A 19,442-nucleotide genomic window follows, 5' to 3' on the forward strand; every position below is an offset into this window, starting at 1 on the left:
ACCCCATTTTCTCCGAGCAAGGTTCAAAACTATTTTTAACTGAAGATGCATGTTAAAGCATTTAATCTATAAGTGTAAAAATGTGTCTTATTCTGAGAAAACTGGGCATAATGCATGTGCGTAAAGTGTCGTCAGGCTAATCAGGGACGACACTTTCCGCTTAAACTAGATTTTCGGTTAAAAGGGACTTCCTTTAAACGAAAAATACCATTGAAGCGGAAAGTGTCGTCCCTGATTAGCCTGTGCAGACTGCACAGGCTAATCTGGGACGATACTTTACGCACATGCGTTTTGCCCAATTTTCACAGAACAAGACACAAATTATAAATCCAATGGTGTAAAGATTACGAGACCTCCTTCTTGATGATGTCAGCCTCCAGTACCAGCTGCTGTGTGTTCACAGAGGGCACCTGCAGGGACACAGCCTGGCTGTACAGGTCCAGGGCCTCATTGTACGCCTCCGTGGACATGTTCAGGGCCTTGTTGGCAAAGAACTTGGTACGGTCATACAGCTTGCTGGCATCCTCAGCTCTGAAAGTGGGAATGTGGGTTTACATAAGTCTGGTTCTGGGAAGACTTGGCTAGAAACATAGGCGTTAAATATCATCACAGATAAGCCTGTGAAGTTCCCACAGGTTAATAAGAGAAGACACTCTCTAAACAACTTGCTGGCATTATCAGCTCTGAAATAGGAATTGTGCGTAAATTGTCGTCACAGATAAGCCTGTGCAGTCTGCAAATGACCAAAGTCATGACAGATATGGCAGGTGCAGTAGTTTCGAAAATTGACAAATTGATGTCCACCTTTAAAAATAGCTTTTGCGAAAAATAAACCAGGACAATAATAGCAGCACAATGTTTCAATGTCAATTATGTTACATATTTTGTCAGTATATATTATCAGTTATCATATGTCTTTTATGAATTGCCTTGTCACAATAAATGGTTCATTTACACTGCTAGTGGCTGTATGTACCTCTTTTTCAAGTCCTCTATGTCCCTCTTGATGTCCTGAGGCATCTGCATGGTCTCCCTGGCGAGACGCAAGGCCTCATTGGATGTCTCCAGGGCCTTCTTACCCAGCATTTCTATACGCCTGGCTTCCTCAAGTTGGCTGGAACATATCAGACACATTCTTAGAAAACTGGGCTTGAGCACATGGACACTCACAATTCAGTCCCGTTAAAGGATCAATGGGGAAAAAAACAGCATAAAAAAACAAGATGTTTTTGTGAAACAAGATGTCCCCCTATATGACGTTTGACCTTGAAGGATGACCTTGACCTTGACCCTTCACCATTCAAAATGTGCAGCTCAATGAGATACACATGCATTTCAAATATAAAATTGCTATAGCTTCAATATTGCAGAAGTGACATTACATGAGCAATTTTGACCCATATATTTGACCTTGAAGGATGACCTTGACCTTTCACCACTCAAAATGCGGCTCCATGAGATACACATGCATGCCAAATATCAAGTTGCTATCTTCAATATTGCAAAAGTATTGATAAAATAAGCGATTTGGGCCACATATATTTGACCTCTGACCTTGAAGGATGACCTTGACCTTTCACCACTCAAAATGTGCAGCTCCATGAGATACACATGCATGCCAAATATCAAGTTGCTATATTCAATATAGCAAAAGTTATTGCAAAGGGTTAAAGTTGGCGCAAACAGACCAACCAACCAACAGACCAACCAACAGACAGGGCAAAAACAATATGTCCCCCACTACTATAGTGGGGGACATAAAAATTCAGGAAAATACCAGCTATTGTAGTTTTTTTAAACCTATTTATTTTAGCTCAATTGCATCAAAAGCCTTAGGCTTATTTCAAACACTCTTTGAGTCCATTTCCTACTGTTGTACTGATCACTTAATTTGGATTTAATTTGAAATCTGACTCTTTTATAAGATCTACATAGATATTAGCCTCACTCTGGGAAAACAGGGCTAAATGCAAGCTGCAAAGGCTCATCAGGGATGACACTTTCCATTTTTAGAGATTTTATGTTTGACAGAGGTCTCTTCCAAAGAAAATCTAGTACAGGTGGAAAACGTCGTCCCTGATCAGCCTTTGTAGACGGCAAAGGCTTATATGGGACGACACTTTACCCAAATGCATTATGCCTCGTTTTCACAGAATTAGGGTAAGTTATTGGTCAGGGCTGCAATATAAAGAGGATCTCACTAATCTTAGTGCTCTATTGTTGGCTGTAACATATACATAGTTATTGGCCAGGGCAGGACAAACATAGAGAATTGTCAATCATATAACAGCACTCAACAAACCTACATATGCCTTTTTGTGGGTAACCTGGTTAACCAGTACTAGTGTACAAATTGTAGTGGATACTATGTGCTAATCTCACCTCATGGAGAGCTGTTTGGACTCGGTGGCTATTTCTGTCATCTGCCTGGACTGCTGACCAAACTTCTCCAGTGCCTCCCTGGCTCTCTGTAGTGCAGCCTGACCCTCGGTGTCAATGTAGTTTTCTGCAGCCTTCAGGGACATCTCCGCCCTGATAGTGGAAGAACACAAAGGTCATTGGAATGTCATCTTCCAATTACTTGGCTTAATACATGTGCGTAAAGTGTCGTCCCAAATTAAATGTGCAGTCTTCACAGGCTAATCAGGGACAATACTATCTGCTCTAATGTTATTTTGTGTTTATAGGCAGTCTCTTCTAAATGAAAATACACTTCAGGCGTAAAATGTCATCCCTGATAAGCCAGCGCAGACTAATCTGCGATGATACTTATAGTACATTCATTTGGCAAAATTTTCTCAAAAGGATGCTATGAGTCGTGTTCTGAGAAAACATGGCATAATGCATGTGCGTAAAGTGTCATCCCAGATTAGCCTGTGCAGTCCGCAACACTTTCCGCCTAAACTTAATTTTCGGCAAGGAGGGACTTCCTTGAAACTAAAAATACCATAAAAGCGGAAAGTGTCGTCCCTGATTAGCCTGTGCGGACTGCACAGGCTAATCTGGGACAACACTTTACGCACATGCATTATGCCCAATTTTCTCAAAACAAGACACATATATACAGGTTAAACAAGCAAATTCGTTGAATTGATATCCCCCACAAATATGCTTCTGGACACAAAAGTGTTATATTTGACACTCAAAAAAGCATTTTTTCAAGATACAAAGGGCCATAACTTTGTTATGAACAGATGGTGTACAATGGCATTTGGCGTGCATCATCCTCTTGTCCATATATATACTCATACCAAGTTTCAATGAAATCCGCCAAAGCACTTCCAAGATATCGCTCCGGATGGACGGAAAGACGGAAAACGCCAAAACATATCCCTCTGCCTATGGCGGGGGATAATAATCAAGCAAATCAAGTAAATCAAATATGTTTGGTTGATTAATCAAGCAAATGTGGTATAAAAAGCGTTCAGGCTAAATTTCACCTTAGTATCTTCCAAACTATCCTCTTCAGTACAGGGGGAATTTAATATGCTTTACACCTCCCCTAACGACTCCACATTTTTAACTTCTCTCACATAATTATTCTCCCCTGTTCCCACATTCCTTTAACCACCTTAACACTATTGTATCTCCCTGCTCTCCTCAGCAGTACACTGGTCTGTCAGGTTGTTTCGGTCTCCTCTCCACACTATGCCAACTCCTCCTACACATTTCAACTCTTCTCACACACTATCCGACCCCCCACCCATTCCAGTACACACCTGCTAATAGCCTCCTCAGCACTACTGATGTCTCCCAGGCTCTCCTCTGCCGTCTGCCCTGCTGTCAGGATGTTCCGGGTCACCTCTCCACACCGGTTCAACACCTCCAGGATGTTCTCTTTTAGCTTCTCCAGCTGCTGACCTATCGTGCCATTGTCACCTGCACAGGGAACAATGTATTGTTTGCTTGTATTTGTTTTCTTGTGTTTGGTATATTTTTTTCACCATTTTTGGAATGTAGCCGGGGCCCTTTGGATTTGGAACAATTGCGTTGTTTGGACTCAAATTGGGAAATTGTTGTTGCTGGGAATTTTAAACAGTCATTTGGGTAGAATATGTACGTTTTGAGATAGGGAATTCTGCCAACTTTGACCAAAACATACAGCGGTATGTGTTACCATTTTCAACTCTATTTCAATCATATAACAGGGCTTTATTAATCTACTCACCTTTTTGCAGGGTAATCTGGTAAACCAATATTACAGACAAGGTAACTGACAAGGACCGCCTTGATTTAGAGGTAGACTGGTTTTGGAAATGATTGCATGAACAATCCCAACCAAAGGCTCAGGTTAAAAAATTTAATCCAAAGTCTTCAGATATGTCATCCAGCACTCTATAAACTGAGCTAGCCAGCAAACATGGATAAATGGAAGTCATGTTGAGTCCAAACCACAACGCACTCCTTCAGACACAGAAAATATATCATAAACACAATTTTGAAAATGCAGGACAAAGGCATGTTTTTAGTTACCACTTAACAAATTAGCACATGTTTATTCATAATTTTATATTGTTCATGACATTTAAGATACAACCCAGGCCTTTTAAAGCTTTGTAAATTATGCCTAATGCATTCTAAGGGCCTGATAATGGTGAGCAACATTTTCCGAAAACTGGGTTTAAAGCATGTGTGTAAAGTGTTGTCCAAGATAAGCCTGTGCAGTTTGTCAGGGACAACACTTTACCTTTATACTGGATTAACATTTAGAAGAGACTGCTTTTAAGGGAAAAATTACATAAAAGCAGAAAGTGCTGTCACAGATTAGCCCGTGCAAACTGCACATATTAAATTGGGATGACACTTACGGCAAATGCATTAAGCCCAGTTTTCCCAGAACAAGGCTAATGGTAAACTTACTTCCTGCACCCTGTGCATCATTCAATAGGACATTGACAGAGTCGTTCACAACCTTAAGCTGCTCCAAGAACTTGGTGTCATTGAAGGCCGTCGGGTCGTTGCCGATGTTGACAATGAGGTTGCTGAGCTCTCTTAGTTTGCCACGATGAACGTTGACACGTTCTTGCACTAGACTGTAGCAGGGGGGACAATCTGAAATTGTGATTGTACAAGTTACACACTGGTTGAGGTATTGTGCATCACAATTTGTACTGGAAGTATATCTATTGAATGCCAGGTAATTAACTAATATCTTCTTGTCCAAAGGCAGTCAGCTCAAATGTTTACAGAGATATATTAGATTGATTTTTGTATCTAACCTTGCACTGATTCCATTAATTGATATTAAATCTGATACTTCAAAAAAAAAAACAGCAGAAAATTGGACATTGAAAATCAACAGTGTTTACATACAGAAAATAGTACAAAAGCCCTATAACAGGCTCAACACCAAGCCTCTTTTAGTGCACCTTATTTTTTTTAACTTGTTTCTGTGAATTGTGAATTTTTTTTTAAGCAATCTGTTGGCCTGCTTTTTACGGCTAATGCACCCTGCAGTGATACTTCTGTTGGCCTGCGTTTTACGGCTAATGCACCCTGCAGTGATACTAACTTGTTCTACATACAGAGTGTCTTTCCTCCAGCAATTGTCATCACAAAATCCCACCCTTTATTAACCTATACAGCCTGAAGTGATGTTATACTTGTTCTACATACTCACCTATACAGCCTGGAGTGATGTTGTACTTGTTCTACATATTCACCTATACAGCCTGCAGCGATGTTATACTTGTTCTCCATACTCACCTATACAGCCTGCAGTGATGTTATACTTTTTCTCCATACTCACCTATACAGCCTAGAGTGATGTTATATTTGTTCTACATACTCACCTATACAGCCTGCAGTGATGTTATATTTGTTCTCCATACTCACCTATACAGCCTGGAGTGATGTTATACTTGTTCTCCATAGTCACCTATACAGCCTGGAGTGATGTTATACTTGTTCTCCATACTCACCTATACAGCCTGAAGTGATGTTATACTTGTTCTCCATACTCACCTATACAGCCTGCAGTGATGTTATACTTGTTCTCCATACTCACCTATACAGCCTGCAGTGATGTTATACTTGTTCTCCATACACCATACTCACCTTTACAGCCTGAAGCGATGTTATACTTGTTCTTGATACACCATACTCACCTATACAGCCTGGAGTGATGTTATACTTGTTCTCCATACTCACCTATACAGCCTGCAGTGATGCTATACTTGTTCTCCATACTCACCTATACAGCCTGCAGTGATGTTATACTTGTTCTCTATACTCACCTATACAGCATGCAGTGATGGTATACTTGTTCTTCATACACCATACTCACCTATACAGCCTGGAGTGATTTTATACTTGTTCTCCATACACCATACTCACCTTTACAGCCTGGAGTGATGTTATACTTGTTCTCCACACACCAAACTCAACTATACAGCCTGGAGTGATGTTATACTTGTTCTCCATACACCATACTCACCTATAACGCCTGGAGTGATGTTATACTTGTTCTACAAACACCATACTCATCTATACAGCCTGGAGTGATGTTATACTTGTTCTCCATACACCATACTCATCTATACAGCCTGGAGTGATGTTGTACTTGTTCTCCATACTCACCTATACAGCCTGGAGTGATGTTATACTTGTTCTACATACTAACCTATACAGCCTGCAGTGATGTTATACTTGTTCTCCATACTCACCTATACAGCCTGCAGTAGTGTTATACTTGTTCTCCATACACCATACTCACCTATACAGCCTGGAGTGATGTTATACTTGTTCTCCATACACCATACTCACCTATACAGCCTGCAGTGATGTTGTACTTGTTCTCCATACTCACCTATACAGCCTGCAGTGATGTTATACTTGTTCTCCATACTCACCTATACAGCCTGCAGTGATGTTGTACTTGTTCTCCATACTCACCTTTACAGCCTGCAGTGATGTTATACTTGTTCTTCATACTCACCTATACAGCCTGGAGTGATGTTGTACTTGTTCTCCATACTCACCTATACAGCCTGCAGTGATGTTGTACTTGTTCTCCATACTCACCTATACAGCCTGCAGTGATGTTGTACTTGTTCTCCATACACCGGTCACAGTGTCGGCCCTCCACTCCTTCCACACAGGAGCAGTAGCCATTCTCATCACACTGCATGTCCAGGGAGCCCTCGGGATCACAGTTACATGCTGAAACAGGCAATAAATAGATAAAGATGACATTACCATTGAGCAGTCAGAAAAGGCTAATCAGGGACATTACTTCCCGCCTGGATTGTATTTTCCTTTAGAACAGACAGCCTTAAAATTAAAAAGTCCATTAAAGCAGAATGCACAAGCTTATTTGGGATGATATTTTATGCACATGCATAAAGCAAAGTTTTTTAAGAGCAAAACAGGAAAAGAATAAATTCTAGTTCACAATACAATTTTGAAAGTGCCCTTACTTGACATAAAATATACTAGAGAAACTGGCATTGAAATTATACATACAAAAGGATCACAAGTGCATGCTGAATAATATTCATTTACATATGTCATCATGAAATTAATTGTTTAAAATCTTCAAAAAAAATAGTAATTACATTAAGGAACTATTAAATTGCAATTTCACAGGCTATCATTAATGACCAGGTCAAATTACGTGATTCTCAAGTAAACAAGGGGGCCAAATGCCCCAAGAATCTCACCTGGGACTCAAAGAAACTGAGCTGTTTCAAGCAGGTAGTGTTCACAAGGTGTCAATAAAAGTGCTATGATTTTTTTTATAAACCATAATCATTTTTAAATCAGTACAGATATCATAACAACTCATAAAAAAAATAATCTTAAACAGTTTAATAATGAGCGGGTAACAAATGTGATTTGTAGCAACAAATGTAATTTGTAGAATCTTCAAATTATTTTCCTAAGACCAGATAAGGAAAACTGCCCGGGATTATGGAAGCCATTTTTTTCAATCATACCTCACTCTGAAGAGAAATCAAAACAAATGTTCAAATATTTAATTAATATTGGGTAAAAAAAATGGCCTCATTTGGACCAGGTTGTGCTAAGGTGAGCTATACATGAACACTATATTTATGTTTTCTCCTTTTCATAGTCTTACAAAGTATTCCTTGGATTAATCGGTGAAAAGTAGAGCTAAAATATTGGAAATCAGTGAAAACATTGAAACACTATTTGAGCTCACCTGTACAGCCTACAGTTGAAAATCCAAAGAAGAAGCGGTCACACTGGTCACACTTTCTTCCAGTGACCCCTGGTTTACACTGGCACTGACCGGTACCCAGGTGACAGGTGGTATTTAGGGAACCGATAGGATCACACATACACGCCTCACAACCTGGCAGAGATATCAGATTAGTTATTGATTGGTGAGTACAAATAATATAGAAATACCTTTCTATTTAATTGATTTCTTATGGGCTGATAAAAACAGTTTGTATTGTTCTTCTTCATAATGTGATCCTCCACTGTTGTTTTGTGATTCTCTAAATTATATGAGTAATACATGTTTGTTTGTTTTTTAACAAAAATTAAAACAAATTATAAAATTGTCAAAGTCAGATAGCCAAAATTAATAACAGAATCATGTCTAAACAACAGAATCACAAATGTAACCACATATTGTTTATTCATGTTGTCTAAGAATTAAATTATGATATTTGAAGAGTGTTAGGTGAATTGTTCAGCCATTTATAGTATCATTGTGGGATTAAAAAGACAGAAGTAAAAGTGAATCAGTAAAATCTTTTACAGCACATTGAATTATCTTTTAAAATTGATGATACTTCCCAATAACGAACAGGTTCGTAAGTAAATAAATAAGCCTTGTTGTGGTAAAACTGGGCTTAATTGTTGTGCGTTAATTGTTGTGCGTTAACTGTTGTCCCAGATTAGCCTGTGTAATTGGAACAGGCTAATCTGGAAGAGACTTTTTGCCAACGCTGTATTTTAAACTAAGAAGAGACTTCCTTTAAAAGACATATATACAATAAAAGCGGAAAATTTTGTCCCTGATAAGCCTGTGCAGACAGGTTTATCAGGGACGACACTTCACGTACATGAATTAATCTCATTTTTATCACAGCAAGTCTCAAATACAACTGTACACGTACCTTGGCCGCTCTCCAGGTTCCAGTATCCGACCTCACATTGGTTACACTGGCGTCCCTTCACATTGGGCAGGCAGGGACAGTCTCCTGTCTGTGGGTTGCAGGACAACACGCCCACACTCTCCGTGCCAGGGGGGTAGCAGTTACACGCTGACATGGGTAGAACAGATGTTCAATATGCTAATGATAAAATAAACTATTCCGAGGAAATTATATAAGTAAAATGTGTTCACATTACACAGATGGCCTTGCAATATATAACAGGCCACATTAAAAAGTGTTGTTTGCAACACAGAATGTGAACAGTAAGAACAGCATGTATGTACCAGTTGTTCAAAACTGTTGCTAAACATGATGCCTCTTTTACATATTAGACATGGAACATAATGAGGCACCTTAGTTAGTTCACACAAAATGCGTCTTCAATTGATAGAAAATATTGCCAGTGCATAATGAATAAACAGAACTAACTGTAACATGATCATATGCTATCACTAATACCATATACTATTCGTAAACTATGCAGCTGATGTAATCCATGTTCACTGCTGCCCCTTCGTCATTGTGTTGGTTATTCACTTACAGCTTACCTTTACAATTTCCTTTCTCGTCTGCGAGAGGGTCTCCAAAGTAGTTGGGCAGGCAATTGTCACAGGAGAAGCCTGCGGTGTTGTAGATACACTTCCTGCATTCTCCAGTGGTCCTGAGGAAGAACAATAGAAATATGTAGGATAATATGTGAACACTAAAGATCCAAACATACATTGAGAAAAACATCACATTCTTACAGATTAATTAAAATATTCCAAAGTGTTGAATCTGCACAGAAACTGTGAAAATGCTTTTAGATAATAAAAATGCGTGACAACTGTGATGGGCTGGGCCTCAATAATTGTGGTTTATTTCTATGAACATTCTTCTCTTACCTCTGATGAACATAGGGCAGTCATCAGTGACTGGCATAAGTATGGTACATCAAACAGGTAAATCAGCTATTCCAGGAAAAGTGTGAGTTGGTTAACCAGCTAACCAGGAAGTGGGCATGAGTGGGTTAAACGATTGCCGAGAAATTACTCAAAAATTACTCAACTCAAATACTATTAACAGCTAAACAAAACAACCAAAGGGAGCCTGAGACATCAAATGTAGAAATAAGCGCCACATGTTTGAGCCTGTACCTGTTACAGTTACCGATGGCGTTGGGGTCGATGTTGGTGTTGCAGTCACACTCCATGCAAGGTCGCTCTGTTCCAAACCAGCCCTTCGGGTCCCCGAAATATCCGTCCAGACAAATGTCACATAGATTGCCTGTAACGTAGCGATTAATTAGTTAATACTAAAGTTCTGTTACAGTATTAGTAGCATGTAATTTTATAGCCTAAAATTTTAAATAACAAGACTATTGCCAAGCAATATATGTCCCCTACGAGCTCCATCATTGTCATATTTTTTTATAGATTTGTTGCCATAGCAACCAGAATTAATGTCGTGGGAACAAAATGAAATGGCGTGCATAATGTCCATATTGCGATCTATCCATGTTTCAAGTTTCATGAAAAAATATGAAGAACTTTTAAAGTTATCGCAGGATCCAGAAGTGTGGAAGACTCACAGACTGACGGACACACAGAGAGCAAATCATAAGTCCCCTCCGTTGAAATTGGTAGGGGACAAAAATATCTTTCATATTTCTTTCTTAACAGTATTATACTGATAATTAATACTATGAAAAGAAATGAAATACATTTCATGCATGAATATTTATTTCCCTTATTGTAATTTACAAATTGTGCACCTTTGAACAAAATTCATAAGCAGTGATCCATATCTTTAAATCTGCAAGGCAAGGGAAAACTCTCACCTCCATATCCCTCCTGGCAGTCTGTACACACAACCTCCCCACCAGACAGCTGTACACATGGGCCCTGTCCTGGGCACGGACAGGGCTTGCAGTCGTCTGGCATCCCTTTCCTGGCGTCACCATAGTAACCCTCGGCACAGAGCTGGCACTGGTCCCCCTCTGTGTTGTGGTTGCAGATACAGCGACCTGCAAGGAACCACAGATGAAATTGTAAAAATACTAGAGCTTTGTAACAGACGTGAAAAATACTCCCACATGCCGCATTGACACATAATATTTTGCATGTCGTCTCACAAAAAACAGCAGACACCATGCTCAATTTTTAAAACGCACAAAGTGACCCCTTGACCTAGTTTTGACCCAGAAAGGCCCATGTTCTAACTTGGCCTTAAGATCATCTCCATAAAACTTCTGACCAAGTTTGGTGAAGATCTAAGATCATGCACTACGATATTCCGTGACCTAGTTTTTGACCCGGCATGACCCATATTCAAACTTGACCTAGACATCATCTAGATACAACTTCTGAATAATTTTGGTGAAGATTGGATAAAAACTACTAGAATTATAGAGCGGACAACATGGTGAGGTTTAAAACACACTAAGTGACCCCGTGACCTTGTTCGAACTTGACCTACACATCATCTAGATACAACTTCTGACCAAGTGTGGCGAAGATCGGATTTAAACTACTTGAAATAGAGAGCGGACACCATGCTTAATGTGTAAAACGTACTAAGTGAACCTGTGACCTAGTTTTTTCTCTGGCATGACCCATGTTCGAACTTGGCCTTCCGATCATCTAGATAAAACTTCTGACCAAGTTTGGTGAAGACAGGATGAAAACTACTTGAAAAAGAGAGAGGACACCATGCTGAATGTTAAAAAACGCACTAAGTGACCCCGTGACCTAGTTTTTGACCCGGCAAGGCCCATGTTCCAACTATGCCTTAAGATCATCTAGATACAACTTCTGACCAAGTTTGGTGAAGATCGAATGTAAAATACTTTAAATAGAGAGCGGACTACATGCTGAATGTTTAAAACGCACTAAGTGACCCTGTGACCTAGTTTTTGACCCGACACGCCCATGTTCAAACTTGGCCTAGACATCATGTAGATACAACTTCTGACCAAGTTTGGTGAAGATCGGATGAAAACTACTTGAAATAGAGAGTGGACACTTAAAACGGACCGACTGACAAACCAACAGAACAAGCTCACTCCTATATACCCTTTGTGGAGGTATAAAAAAACTGTAAAGCTAGAAAAATTTTACCCATTAGAATTTAATACAGTGAAACTCCAACAAACAAAACCTGAACACAAGTAAATCACTAAAAATAATTTACCCGATCTGGGGTCACACTGTTCACTGTGACCATTGCATTCACACGGCACGCAGCTGGCAAAGGGGCCGCCAAAAGCAGGATCACGCTTGTATCCCGGGGCACAGGACTCACAGAACTGACCGATATATCCCTCTGGACATGTGCAACTCTCCACCCACTTTGCTTCTGCTTCTCCGTTGAAACCGCGCCGGGCAGTGTCCAGCTGAATGTCATCGATGAATCCAACACCTAAGGATGAGAGAATGGAGTTCACATGTACAAGAGTGATAACAAGGTTTTACTATAGCCATTAGGTCAAATTTTGACTAAGTATCATGATGATCGGACAATAAATAAGGCCTCGAAAGTGTTTACAAGGCATACGTTGACGACGTACCGCGCACAAAAGGCGATCACAAAAGCTCATCATGAGCATATTGTGAGGCTTCATTGAAGACTGTTGTACACGCTCAAACATTCAATCTACAAGTGTGACATTCACCTTGTGTTTGCATTAAAGGTTTTAAGTACATATTTACAAAAAACACACATTCAAAGTGAATAGGGAATATGAAGTGGGCACAACAATGGATGCTACCACTTTTGACCTAAAAGTGAGACTTTTGACCTTTTGTATGACTGACTCAAGACCTTTGCATATCATCTCAATACCATATACATGTGAGCTGAATGTCATGCAAATCCTTCCAATGCATACGAGTAGATAACAATTTGGAGACTGAAACCTTTTAACTTTAAAGTGTGACCTTGACCTTAAGCCAGAATGACTGACATGCCTTTTACATATCGCATCAATATCCTAACCATTTGTTTCATGAAAACCCGTCAAAAAGTATAACAGATATGAAATGAAAGTTCAAACTTTTTATCTTCACCTTGAACTGTTATAACTGACGTTGCCTCTGTACATTTATCAATGTGCAAAACAATTAAGACAAGTTTCATGAAACCCTCGACCCTTAAGGGATATAGGAAATATCAAGCAGACACAAAAGAGTAACAGAGAGACTAACAAAGGGTATCCCGGAAACCATAACCCTCTTCAACTTCATGGCGGGGCACTTAAAACAAGCAAATTCGTTGAATTGATATCCCCCGCAAATATGCTTCTGGACACAAAAGTGTTATATTTGACAATAAAAACAGCATTTTTTCAAGATACAAAGGGCCATAACTCCATTATTAACAGATGGTGTACAATGCCGTTATGCATGCATCATCCTCTAATTGATATACATACCCATACCAAGTTTCAATGAAATCCGCCAAAGCACTTCCAAGATATGGCTCTGGACACACAAAAAAAGCATTTTTTCAAGGTACAAAGGGCCATAACTCCGTTATTAACATATGGTGTACAATGCCCTTTGGCGTGCATCATTCTCTTATCCATATATATACTCATACAAAGTTTCAATAAAATCCGCCAAAGCACTTCCAAGATATGGCTAAACGGACGGACCGAAAGACGGACGGACAACGCCAAAACAAAATCCATCTGCCTTTGACGGGGGATAATAATATCTTGCAGGAAACAGCAAAATTAACATACATTTTCACGTACATGTACATTTTTAGCAAATATTTTTGCAGCATATGTAAATGACAAAATGAAAGTACCTTCGTTATTGTATGTTCCACGTATTTTAATAGCTGTGATGTTAGCCAGTATGGAGATGAAGGTCTCAGCAGTGAGTCTGGGATGCCACTGATATTCGGGAAGCTCGTTCAACCGGAACCTGAAGGTCTCCACCTGCAGTGATTTTGTTTGCTTTACATTTTACAGCCTGTCTTTTGGATTGGAGATAATAGAGGGATTTACCATTAAATTGGGAAAAATGAAACATTATTAACACGATTATAAATATCAGTATTAGAATTGATTTTAAGTGCATGTTTATCTGCATTTTTTAACTTATTTTATGAAATGCTACGGAATAATATGGCCGCATAATAAAGTCAATAAACCAGTTATTGGGTTCATTAAAAATACTTGCCATCTTTTCTAGAGAATTTTGGTCAGATTTTTAGGAAAAAATGTTATTTTTTGCCATTGGGAAACAGCCTGTAAGACACTGTAATTTTTGGAAAATGGGAAACCTAAGCACTGACCTGCAGACCAGGGGTGGGGTTCTTCTGGTAGTAGAATGGTATGGAGATCTGCTGGCCGGAACCCTCTATTATCAAGTCAATGATGGAAGGGGCTGCCTGCTCCTCCCCAATACGCAGTTTGAATGAGAGGAACTGGTTGTAGCTAAAACGCTGATCACCTAAGTAGCGCGCTGAAATAAAAACTGGGATTAATGCATGTGCGTAAATATGTCCTGACACAATTAACTAACACAATACACAAACTTCAGGCGCCAAATTTGAGTGACCTTAAAGAGATATTATGGGCATTTTTCACTGTTGAATTGAGCTGAAAAGAATTAACAGGTCAAACGATTAAGTTAAAATGTGGTTACTGACCAATTATCTAAACTCATCTTGCAACCAGTTGTTTAAAAAAATAATAATATTACATTCGATATTTTACATGACTGGTGAGTCCTTTAAGCCGAAATAATCCTTAAAACAAAATAGTGTCTTTGTGTCGTATGAACAAATCTGCACTAAAATTACATTTAGATGCACATCGTAAATCGAATCATTTGTCGTCAGTTGTCAAAACGAAAGTACGGTTGATATTCCAATGCATTATTTTTCTTTTTCCTGGATATTGTCTTGTTAAGTTGATGCTGCATTAACAAATATAAGTGTATATGAAGTGAAAACACAACAAATAAACAACGGTTGCGATAGACACCTATAAACTGTTAGATGCCCATAATATCACTTTAAGTAAGCAAAATTCTATAAAGGTATAGAAATTCGTCGGTATGAAATTTCGTGGTTAAATAAAAAACAACTAATTTGTTGACACGTAATTTCGTGGATTTCAAATTTTCGGGGAAGATTGACAGTCATAATAATTAAACTTTTCTTAGACAACCAGAGAAATAACGAAGAATAATCTGATAGTGTGTGTTGACAGCAAGGCTTGTGATTAATGTGCACTGAAGCATGAAAGTGTTGCCAATAATTGTCGATAAGAGCGAATAAGCGGCGATCTTGTGGGTCCCCGCTGGCTAATTACCATCAATGTTGTTTTGACAATATTTGCAATTCTCTGCTCAATCGGTCCTCTAGTAGTGACAATTGAGTAATAAGGTCCCAAAATACAGGTGTGAAAACCGTTATGTCTCTTTTAACTTTAATTGGCACTAATTGACATATGTGATAAATCTGCAAACTGTTAATTTGACGACGTCACGTATAAGAACAATCGTTGATGTACAGTTTAAATTCCATGCTTGATTTAAAAAGTAATATTACTCAAACACTTATCAAGAAAACAACATATTGTATTACCTAGCATATCTCAATCAAATATCTCAGATAACCGAAAACAATAGAGAATATCGGCAATGACATTCGGAAAGGACCGATTTCGGATTAAAAATGTAAAAATAATCGTTGGTACTTGAATTTGTGGTTCAGCGGAACAACGAAATCCACGAAAATTCGTACCACACGAAATTTAATGGTTTAACTGTAGTTGGTGAATGCAATAAAGTTGTACTTATATGATGACAATTTGTGCCAGATTCTTTCACAAAATACATGACAATATTATGGGATAGACAAGGACACATATTTTTACTATTAACATTAAACACTTGACATTGAAGTGACACCAACCTGGTGCAGAGAAGTAAACCATGGGGTTGTTATTGGGAGCTGAGATACCCAGGTTCTGAAGGATGCCGTTGTACTGCGTCTCAATGGGGTTGTTGCCCCTGTCTAGGCCTGTCCAGCCCTGCTTGCCTGGAAAATAAAGCAAATTTAAAGATGAGCATAGAAATCCGTCTCGTTTTGGATTTTAAAAAGGGCTTTATGCTTGTGTATGTGCTTTAAGTGTTATCCAAGATTAGCCTGTACAAAGCAGCCTGAACAAATGAAGTAGATCTATATTCTACACAAAAATCCAGTTCAGGCAAATAATGTCGTCCCTGATTAGGTTGTGCAGACTAAACAAGCTAATCTGGGACAACACTTTGTGCACTGACCATTAAGATCATTGGTCCCAGAACAAGGCTCATATTAAGGCACTCATTTCATTAGTTCTGATAACAAAATGCCTTGCTGGAAAGTTCGCATTTTGAACACTTAAATAAAAATCTCCGAAATCGTAGTTAAAATGAAAATAAAGAGTCCCCCCTTATTGCTTCTGAAAATCAATACTGCTGTTCATCTTATGTATCATGATTACAGGTATCTACTTAAAAACACGGGAATCCTCCGAATTCATATCAAACAGCTCGTGTGTACCTGTTTCAAAGTCAGTGATAATGGACCGCGGTGAGTATCCAGTGGCAACCGTGCAGATGGAAGAGTGCCCGTAGCAGAAACATGACACGCAGCCGTACGGGTTGGCACCATCCAGACCAAAGTAACCTGGCTTGCACCTGAATATAGAACAGATATCAACATAGTGCATTGTAGCCTACAAACATTTTATAAATACAAACAAGAAACCGTCAGAGACGGGTGATGCTCCCCAAAGGCTTTTTTGTCACAATATTGCACTATATATTCAGATAAAAGGAAACGTCTTGAGGGGCATAACTTTGGACAAAATAATACGATAGATGGTTTAGCAACTTAAAATTTCAAAGGGCCATAACTCTCTAAATAAATAAATCATCTAACCAGAACCCACACATAACATGCGCATCTCCTCAAGGTAGTTAAGCTTCCCATAAAGCTTCATTGAATTCCAGCCAGTTGTTGGGGAGAAATAGCCCGGACAAGAATTGCACTATATATACAGTTTATAGAAGATTTCAAAGGGCCATAACTCTGTGAAAAATCATCCGACCATAACCGGCTGATAATATGCACATCTCCTGTTGGTAGTGAAGCTTCCCATGAAGTTTCATTGAATTCCCTTAATAAGTTGCTGAGAAATAGCTCGGAAAAAAATTGCACTATATGTACAATGGAAAATTTCAAAGGGCCATAAATCTGTGAAGTCATCCGACAAGAACAGGCTGATAATATGCACATCTCCTCTTGGGAGTGAAGCTTCCCATACAGTTTCATTGAATTCCGGTCATCAGTTGCTGAGAAGTAGCCCGGACACGAATTGCACTATATGTACAGTTAATGGAAAATTTCAAAGGGCCATAACTCTGTGAAAAATAATCCGACCAGAACCCGCTGATTATTGGCACATCTCCTCTTGGTAGTGAAGCTTCCCATAAAGTTTCATTGAATTCCGGTCATTAGTTGCTGAGAAATAGCCAGACAAAAATTGTGCACGAACGGACAGACGAAGCGGCGACTATATGCTCCCCCAAAAATTTATTTTGGGGGAGCATAAAAAGTAATATTTACTCAGGGACAAAATGACAATCAAGCTTGCTTACCCTGTGTTGAAATACCTTACATGATAATATAAATATTTATTTCAGCAGAGTTTATATAAAATAAATTGAGGTTAAAACAATACTCATAACAGGTAGACATTTTATTCAACTAACAAAGATGGCTCTTTCCGTAATAATCTATAATAGTAATAACTATATTAGATAGACTTCATTAAAAATAATTGCATTATAGGCTACTATTCTCTATATCACATTCTAAGAATTTAATTTAAGACAATAAAGTATAATGACTATAAGACATTTTGCTTCGTATTTTTCAATAACTTGATATACGAAGGGGTCAAAATTAATTAAGGATATAATCAGACTCTTTAATCTCGTATATATTTGGTGCAATTTCAATTTGTCTTATATAGGGAGAGAAAAAGAGAGAGAAAATAGCTATAGGCTATAAAGGAATTATTATACCGACCTGTCACAGTTCTGTCCCTCTACGAAGTCCTTGCACACACACGCCCCTGTCTGAGAGTTGCACTGAGGCTTGTTGTCACGACTACCATCTGCTACACAACCACACGGTCTGAAAACAACAGAAATGAGACAGTATGTCAACAATACTGGTTCCTTCCATCGTGGCATCATACAGTTATGATCAGGGGTGTGATGGAAGCAACACTTAGGGAAAGGACAAATCTTTGTTGAGTTTACCGAATTTGTACAGTCCTGTCAAGCTAAATTTCAATACAACTTCAAATTCAAAAGATTGAAAACAAAGAAACCTATAAGGAAAAACTAAGTGTTCCTTTTGGTAAAATATCTAACAACTTTAAATAATTTTAACACTGTTTTAATTAAGAAGATATTTTTCACATGATCATACTTATAGTACAATTCATTTGGCTTTATGTATTTCTTTTATGAAGAAAATTACTTAAATTGTAAATGAAAATTTGACCCTTATGTAATGTATATAAGACTTTCTTTAGCTAAAAACAAGAGCTGTCACCATAGGATGACTTATGCCCCCTATAAACGCTTGATAGAAGTTATGAGCTTTTTTGAAACCTAAACGCAGATTTCAAAACCTAAACGCGGACCCTAAGTTCAAGGCCAAGGTCACAGGGGTCAAAATTTGTGTGCGTTTGGAAAGGCCTTGTCCATATACACATGCATGCCAAATAGGAAATTGCTATCTGTAGCGACATAGAAGTTATGAGCATTTTTCGAAACCTAATCGCAAAGTGTGACGGACAGACAAACGGACGGACAGTTCGATCACTATATGCCCTCCTTCGGAGGCATAAAAACTATGTACCTGCATCCATATATGCTAAAGTCATAATAATTTTCCTGGCATCGGTCACACATCTTGCCAGTGACACCGGGCTTGCATTGACACTGACCCGAATCATCACACTGAAGATTCTCCGAACCTGGCAAGAAAAACAGCCATTCCTACCTATTGTTAAACAATACATTATTGAATCTTACACAATCGTTAAAATATTTCAACTTAAAGCTGCAAATCTGTCATACAAATCAAAGCTTGCATGTTTTGCTCTTGGGCTCAACCTAATACAAGTACAGAATATTTTTCAATCAATGGAAACCCTTTTTATTTTTACCTGCTCAGAAGCCAAGTGAAAATCGCTTTTAAGCTACCAGCATAAAACTAGAACAGCCTATGAGTAACTCGCAGTCTATTAAG

General features: G+C 38.7%; 1 protein-coding gene across 1 annotated transcript in view; it reads right to left on the reverse strand.

Annotated features, from left to right (window-relative positions):
• Nucleotides 1-19,442, reverse strand: part of LOC127837894 (laminin subunit gamma-1-like) — a 59,129-nt gene that overhangs the window by 7,713 nt on the left and 31,974 nt on the right. Inside the window, exons 6-23 of the mRNA XM_052365342.1 lie at nucleotides 19,050-19,167; nucleotides 18,207-18,314; nucleotides 16,674-16,810; nucleotides 16,044-16,169; nucleotides 14,415-14,584; nucleotides 13,923-14,055; nucleotides 12,303-12,530; nucleotides 10,951-11,136; nucleotides 10,268-10,397; nucleotides 9,680-9,792; nucleotides 9,093-9,239; nucleotides 8,165-8,317; nucleotides 7,024-7,161; nucleotides 4,861-5,052; nucleotides 3,720-3,879; nucleotides 2,383-2,532; nucleotides 977-1,114; nucleotides 354-531 (exon numbers count right to left, since the gene is read on the reverse strand). Of these exons, the coding sequence (XP_052221302.1) occupies nucleotides 354-531; nucleotides 977-1,114; nucleotides 2,383-2,532; nucleotides 3,720-3,879; nucleotides 4,861-5,052; nucleotides 7,024-7,161; nucleotides 8,165-8,317; nucleotides 9,093-9,239; nucleotides 9,680-9,792; nucleotides 10,268-10,397; nucleotides 10,951-11,136; nucleotides 12,303-12,530; nucleotides 13,923-14,055; nucleotides 14,415-14,584; nucleotides 16,044-16,169; nucleotides 16,674-16,810; nucleotides 18,207-18,314; nucleotides 19,050-19,167 (2,705 nt within the window). The remainder of the gene's footprint in view (nucleotides 1-353; nucleotides 532-976; nucleotides 1,115-2,382; nucleotides 2,533-3,719; nucleotides 3,880-4,860; nucleotides 5,053-7,023; nucleotides 7,162-8,164; nucleotides 8,318-9,092; nucleotides 9,240-9,679; nucleotides 9,793-10,267; nucleotides 10,398-10,950; nucleotides 11,137-12,302; nucleotides 12,531-13,922; nucleotides 14,056-14,414; nucleotides 14,585-16,043; nucleotides 16,170-16,673; nucleotides 16,811-18,206; nucleotides 18,315-19,049; nucleotides 19,168-19,442) is intronic.

The sequence above is a fragment of the Dreissena polymorpha genome, chromosome 7, assembly GCF_020536995.1.
Source record: "Dreissena polymorpha isolate Duluth1 chromosome 7, UMN_Dpol_1.0, whole genome shotgun sequence".
In the NCBI taxonomy this organism is placed as follows: Eukaryota; Metazoa; Mollusca; class Bivalvia; order Myida; family Dreissenidae; genus Dreissena; species Dreissena polymorpha.